This window comes from Chrysochloris asiatica, unplaced genomic scaffold, assembly GCF_000296735.1.
Source record: "Chrysochloris asiatica unplaced genomic scaffold, ChrAsi1.0 scaffold00006, whole genome shotgun sequence".
Classification (NCBI taxonomy): domain Eukaryota; kingdom Metazoa; phylum Chordata; class Mammalia; order Afrosoricida; family Chrysochloridae; genus Chrysochloris; species Chrysochloris asiatica.
Window position 1 is genome coordinate 10,868,620 of NW_006408524.1, and position 7,368 is coordinate 10,875,987.

Genomic DNA, 7,368 nt, shown 5'->3' on the forward strand with positions numbered 1-7,368 from the left:
ATGGGGAAAGAAGTTCAAACTCAAAATCAGGCCAAGACCTATTCCTATGAAGTGGAAGTCAGATATGCCTTCACCCTATAACCATCTTTACCCTATTCTGACATCAACCATCCCTTCCACAGCACTCTCTGCTTCACATCTGGATTCCACAATCCATTGCAATGGCCACACAGAACTCCTAACACTACTCACACTATTGGGGTTTGTTAGCAAAGTGAACAAGGTGCAACTCAGAAGCAGAAACAACTCAGGATGAAGCTGTTCTTGAGTCAGAAATGCCTCTTATAGGCCATACTACAAACATGCCTCACTCCTATCTTCAGCCTTTCAACCATGGGGCCTCATGGCCTCTGCCCTGCTCGGCTAGTGTTACCAAGTTCCTTTAGTCAGTCTGTTAATGTCCAAAGGGCACAGTCTACAGGGCAGCCTCCTGCCCTAGGCACTCAGCTCTATTTGACCCATGGGCCTGGATGCCTGCAATTGCTCCACGTCATCACCTTTGCCACAGCCTCTGCTGTTGCCTCTTTTCTAGGTGGGGATCTCACACTCCACTCATCTGCTTCTTTCTTGATGGTCCTGGGATCATCTGTTCCTTGTTCTGAGATGCTCCTTTAAACCTAGAAGGATGTTAAAACTAACCAATTCCAGACTTTAGAGTACTGATTGGGTGGAACTTATTTGCCTGGTTCTACCCAATCACTTGGCAGGAATTAAGAAGATATTGGGTAGAATGACACTATGAAGTAAATTCAAGGTACCACAAGTTCTGATCCTGCAATGCCACTCCAGGACTGCATATCCTACTCTGTTGTCAGTTCTGACTCTTAGAGACCCTGGATGGGTTTCCAAGGAGTGGTTGGTGAGTTTCAACAACCAACCTTTCTGTTAACTGTCTAGTGTTTCTTCTACAACACCACACCAGGACTCCTATCTATTTGTGGTAGTAGTTACCAGTGCCTTTGAGTTGCTTCAAATTCATAGTGACCATGTGCAGGGTTTCCAATGAGTGGCTATAGTTTTGAACTGCCTACCTTATGGTTCAAAGTCCAGGGCGAATCCTGTAGTGATCTTGCAAGTGTCCACCAAAGATGCAACTATTGAAAGCTCCCCATCTGAAGCACAGAGAGGGCAGAAAATCATGGTTATTTTAACTCTCTTTATCCTCTCACCTCAGGACACTGGAGGCAAACATAGACTCAGGAATGCAAGGCAGAGCAAATACACTGAAGCCCTACTTTTCCAGCCAGAAGACAGGAGGTGGGGGAAGGGGTCCTCCTTTTCCATTTTCACAATTGGAAAGTGTTGGGGTGATGGCTTAGAGAAGGAAAAATTTAAAAGCAATCCCATGCACTGGGTGTTTGAAATGTAATCACACTTTTTGAAAAGAAACCTCCCAGCCTGCCATAGGGGGCACTCAAGACCCAGGGTGAATCAGAGAGGCCTGGGCTCCTCCCCTAATCCCACCCCATTACCTCACTGCCAACACCACAGCACTTCTGAGGAGACAACTTGGTAGTCTTCTGAAACAGATTCTCAGTTAAAGCTCCATGCCTGTCTCATCAATTAGGAAGAACAGCTCTAACTGTCCTTAGCTCTAGGAATAACACTTTTTTTTTTTTACTAAGACTTGAGTTTTCCAAGGGTTATACTCTTTTTAATCATCACTTTTTTTTTTTTTTCATCTGGTTCCCTTTTCTTCTAGGGTTCAATAGAGGAAGACATGCTGTGGTCTCTTGCCTTCCTCCTAGCTTTCTTAGCTCCTGGTAAGTGTGTTTCATGAGTGTTGAAGGGCTTTTTAATTTTTTCAAATGAGAGCCTGTACTAAGAAATAACTCCATTTGAGGTTGATGTTCCCTTTTCAGGAAGTCAGAAAGCTTCCAACATGGAAATGAAACAGAAGTTAATCATCAGGCCAACGAAGGCATCTGTCATAATCTCCTGTGATCTTCTTGGTCACAACATCAACTACATCCACTGGTACCGATACCAAGAAGGACGAGCCCTGCAACGTCTCCTTTACTACAACTTCCCTGATTCAAAGGTGGTGTTGGACTCAGGGTTCACTTTAGGGAAATACAATGCTTATGAAGGTACAGGGAGGAGCTGTAAATTTGTGTTCAACTATCTGGAAAAAAGTGATTCTGGTGTATATTACTGTGCCACCTGGGACTTAACACGGTGATTCAGACTTCCCTTGTCCCACACTTAAAATTTTTGTTTGTGGCTGCCAACAGTCTTGGTACATAAGACAGACCAGCTCTTGTCTCTTCACTTCCTTCCCCTAACTTCACTGTATTCTTAACTATGAGAAACTCTGAGCTCAACAACTACCCCTCAGCCTTCCTTCTTCCAAGCAGCTAGAACTCTCCCTACCCTGCACCCAGGCAGAATTTCATCCTGATGTACATGAGGCAGCATGAATCATAATTGACGGAACAGCAACTAGCACAACAACATAGGTAGGCTGGTTTACTGAATTATCTATCCAGTCATTGTGTTGTTGTTAAGTGCTGTCCAGTCAGTTCTGACTCATAGGGTATCTAGGAGTGGCTGGTGAGTTTGAACTGCCAACCTTGTGGTTCAAACTGACCTTGCAGTCTAGTGCATTCCTACAGTGCCACACCAGGACCCCATCCAGTCATTATGCAGAGATAAAAGCTGTAAATTGTTTGTATTTGTTGCTTAGGAGTATAGAAAGGGATAGAATGAAGGTTCTGGACTGCATGAAGACTTCCAGTTGGTGTCTTTTGGACAAACTGACATGTGCTGTACCATCACCGGCCATGGTACTGTTAGCATGATTATGAATCTCGGAAAAAAGTAACAGATAGTCCAACTGTTGTCTCCTACTTATAACTTCTTTTGGGGTAGTCTGCCCCAGCTCATACCCAGAGCTGTTCTATTTTCAAAAAGTAATACTCTATTCCCTTCTTCTCCCCCAACATTGATACAACCAAGTTATAAACTGAAACTAGTTCAGCTTTTTCAGATTCTCCCGCCAATAATTAAAACTAAACCTTAGTTGGTGTGATAAATAGATAATAAATATTATGAGTTTTTTATTTTATTTTATAACAACCAATAAAGTCAGAAAAGCAACGAGGGAGCTCCAATCTAAGTGATCTAAGGTGATGCTAACAGACCCCAGTGTTCTTAGGGACATGATAAATATTGAATCTATATGGGATGCCTTTTCTGTATCATTAGAACATCTCAAGACAGGCTGACAGTCTGATGCCAGCAGTCCCTGTTTTCAAATCCAGAATCCTTTGAATGAGACACTTGGTTCCCCTGAGAAAAAATCTGGGAAGTATATGGAGGGCTTTCAAAAATTAATGGAAAAATGGAATTAAATATAATGATATTTTTCATTAATTTGTAAAATCTTTAATTGTACAGTGAGTGATAGTTTACATGGGAGAACATCAGTTTTGCGCTCAAATACTATCGTATTTCCTATCACTGAAATGATTACAATCCCCTCTATGCATCACCCTTCAACAATATTTGCTTCTACTCCTTCTGGTTTTGTTTTTTTTAATGTACAGAAACACACTCCTGGCCACCAGCACACAGCCTTTTTCCTTCCATGAGTCTAGGGTCCTCAGCTGTGCTATCTCTCGAGGTCATCATCTTTGCCTCCATCTCTGATGTGGCTTCTACTCATTGTAGGGTCCCACATTCTGCTCATGCTCTTATTCCTTAATGGTCTTAGGGTCCTCTGTTCCTGGAATATAAGGTTAACTACTCCCTGCTTTGTGTTACAAAATTTCTACCTTTACAATTGTGACAATTGCAATTAGTCATGATAACAATTACTCACTAATGAATCTTAAGAATCTTATCCACATCTCATTTCACCAGATTCATCTAGACAAAATAAAAACCATTCAGTGGGGATTCTACCTTCCACTCCTAAACTAAACTCTCTCTTGAAAACTTGTAAGGCAGCCACTACATGCCTTTATTGTCTCTCCGTATTGGGTAGCCAGTGTCTAAGTTGCCCATCCCTATCAGCCCTGTGTACACAGGGGATAAGTTTGATCCTTGATGTGAATACTCCTTTCCTGTTGGTTGGTATTTTGAGTTACTACATCCATTAGTATAGGGCAAGTTTATCAAATTGTAGCAATTTACACTTGTTTCCTTTTTCAAATTTCTTTATTTTCCTCTATTAGAATTCTGATCATCAAGCCATTGAAGCTAAGTCAAATGGGTACCATCTGCAACTTTGGGCATTCTTGTGCATCTCTCCTCACTTCATAGCAGCTGGATGCTTCACTCTCAGCTCTAGCACTCGGCCCTTGTCCATCGGGCTTAGGAGTCCTCAGGTCTCACCACATTTCAGACCAACCAGCCCTTCCTCTTCTCACTCTCATCTCCAAGTCAATGGGAATTTATGGAACGTTGTTGAACTCAGCCTATATCTTCATTGCTTCCTTTCCCCTTGTTCCCCTTACCAGTAGACCAACATGGTGGCCAGCAAACTCACATGTCTGCTCAAGTGTTTATTCACTTGAAATACGAAACTTAAGAAAAGATACCCATACTAGAAGAAAGGAATAAAAAGATTCTTTGTTGGTTGCCAGGGGTGGGAGGGAGGGGATGGTAGAGCAAAAGTTAGAGGATAGACACATCATAGTTTGGGTGTTGGGGAAGACAATACACAAGAAGGGGAAGAGGATGGAAAAAAAAACATAGATAGAGAAACACTTAGATTTGCATGGGCTAAAAGAGACAGAGGTAAATAGTGTTATATGCTCAACCTTGGAACAACAGGGCTCTGTGATACAGGGATCCAGGCATAGTCTGAGTGGTAAAAGAGGGAAAATAATGTTAAAAAGCTTTGCTGTTTTATGAATGTTGGTTTCCCTTGCCTACTGTTGTAAAATAGACACTTGAGTGAAATAGAAAGGAGTATCGGGAAACATGATTACAAAGAATTTGTAAGCCCATCTTCAGCCCATAACTGACTAGACATGTAAAATGGAATCTAGAAATTCCCCAGTAAAATAGACTTCTGTGGAGCCTTTGTAGTGTTTAGGACTGTAGGTTGAATCCTGACTCCCATCCAGAACTTTCTGAGATGGGACATTTCCACTTATTAGAACATGCAGACCAGCCTGGAGCGGCTAAGGGAACAGCAGATACTTGTTGAAAGAAAGATCAGTAGGAAAAAATTGAAAACAAACATGGTAGTCTGATTGGTTACTATGAGAACAAACAAATTGTTCACCAGGGAGCCATCAAGGCAAGTAATCAAGTCCCTTCAGGACAACCCCCGCTCTAAGACTGAAACTCAAAGGAATCCACTAATATTTTGATGACCCCTCATATATAAAGGTAATTTGCCCAATTTTTCCTTAGAGGCTCTGTGGCCATTTACCTGAGTAGCTGTACACTAAGGGCGAATGAAAGCCAAGATCTTTCAAAGGTTGTTGGAGACATGATCTGAACCAATATCAATACCCAGAAACCCAAACTGTCATCATATGTCCCCGGTTATAGTGAGAGTCTATGAAAAGCAGGCATTTAAGGAAGTTCTAGGCAAAGTTCATCTGTGTGTGTCCGGATATGGCATTCTGAGATAAAGCACTGGACCATAAAGTTGGTTTGAACAAAATAGGTCAGTGGTTCAAAGCTATTAGTAGGTTATAGAACATTGTCATTGTGGACTGTTGTTGTTGTTAGGTATCCTCTACTTGGTTCTGACTCATAGCCTCCCATTTTGCAGGAGCAGAAAAACCTATCTTTCACTTGTGAAGCAGCTGGTGGGCTTGAACTGCAGAGCTTGTGGTTCACAGTCTAGTGCTTATCCTACAGAGCCACCATGCTCTCATCATGCTACGATGGTGGTTGTGTGCTGTCAAGTCAGTTCTGACTCATAGTGACCCTGTATAGGGTTTCTACAGGAACAGAAAGCCTCATCTTTCTTTCATGCAGTGACTGGAAGATTTAAACTGCTGATTTTAAGGTTAGCAGTCTGATGATTAACCCACTAGGTTCCTGATATCCTACTATGGCATTGTTGATAAGTGCCATCAAGTCAGTTCTGCTTCATACACATAGGGTTTTCAAGGAGCAGCTAGAGGGTTTGAACTACTGACCTTGCAGTTAGCAGTCCAATGCTGCAAAAACCTTATGGGGCCATGCCTGAATTCCTCTGGCTTCACAATGAGGAAAGAGAATCAAACTCAATATCAGCCAAAGACCCATTACTATGAAGCAGATGCCAGATATGCCTCCACTGTTCAACCTTCTTTACCCTATTCTGATGCCAACCATCTCTCCCACAGCACTGTCTGCTTCACATCTGGGCTCAATAATCCATTGCAATGGCCACACAAAACTCACAACACTACTCACGATTCTAGGGTTTATTAGGCAAGTGACCAGGGTACACTCAGGATCAAATCCAATTTAGAATGCAGCTCTTCTCAAGTCAGAAACGCCTCTTGTCTGAAATATTGCAGACACACCTCACGTCTGTTTTCAGCCTCTCAGCCATGTGGTCCCACGGCCTCTGCCCTGCTCAGGCTAGTGTTACCAAGTTCCTTTAGTCAGTGTGTAAATGTCCAAAGGGCACAGTCTACACAGCAGCCTCCTGACTTAGGCACTCAGCTTAATCGTCCCTAGACCTGGACGCCTGCAGCTGTTCCATATCACCGCCTTTGCCACGGCCTCTGCTGTTGTCTCTTTTCTAGGTGGGGATCTCACACTCCACTCATCCTCTTCTTTCTTGATGGTCCTGGGATCATCTGTCCCTGATTCTGAAGTGCTCTTTTTAAACCTAGAGGGCTGTCAAAACTACCAATTCCAGCTTTAAATCCTGTACACCTATCTTATTTGCATGGCTCCTCTCCCCCCAATCACTTGGTGAAAATAAAGAAGATAGTGGATAGACTGACCCTATCAAGTAAATTCCAGGACCCACAAGTCCCTTCTCCTCCAGCTCCACACCAGGACTCCATATCCTACTATACTGTTGTTAAGTGCTCTGGTTTCAATTCTTACTCAGAGAGAACCGTACAGGTTTTCCAAGGAGCAGCTGGTGAATTTGATCCACCAAGATTTCTGTTAACACTCCAATGTTTTCTATACACCACACAGGCCTCCTCTCTTACTATTTGTTGTGGTTGTTACAAGTGTTGTCGAGTTAGTTCAGTTTCCTGGTGAACCTGTATAGGGTTTCCAAGGAGTAGCTGGTAGTTTTGAACTGCCGATCCTGTGGTTCAAAGTCCAATGCTGATCCTACAGTGAGTCTTAAAGTCTCATAAGTGTCCACCTAAAATGCAAATGTCAATTGCTCCGCATCTGAGGCACAGAGTGGGCAGAGAATCATGGTTACTTTTCATCTCTATCCTTTCA

At 42.7% G+C, this 7,368-nt stretch overlaps 1 protein-coding gene and 1 gene segment (V, D, J or C); both read left to right on the top strand.

Moving 5' to 3' along the window:
• Positions 1-1,194, top strand: part of LOC102821850 — a 31,388-nt gene extending 30,194 nt beyond the window's left edge. Inside the window, exon 8 of the mRNA XM_006832264.1 lies at positions 1,175-1,194. Coding sequence (XP_006832327.1) covers positions 1,175-1,194 — 20 coding nt within the window. The remainder of the gene's footprint in view (positions 1-1,174) is intronic.
• Positions 1,195-1,720: 526 nt separating this feature from the next.
• LOC102822229 lies at positions 1,721-2,361 on the top strand. The segment is given in 2 exon segments: positions 1,721-1,763; positions 1,863-2,361. Coding segments are annotated over 2 exon segments (542 nt in total).
• Positions 2,362-7,368: the final 5,007 nt, after the last annotated feature.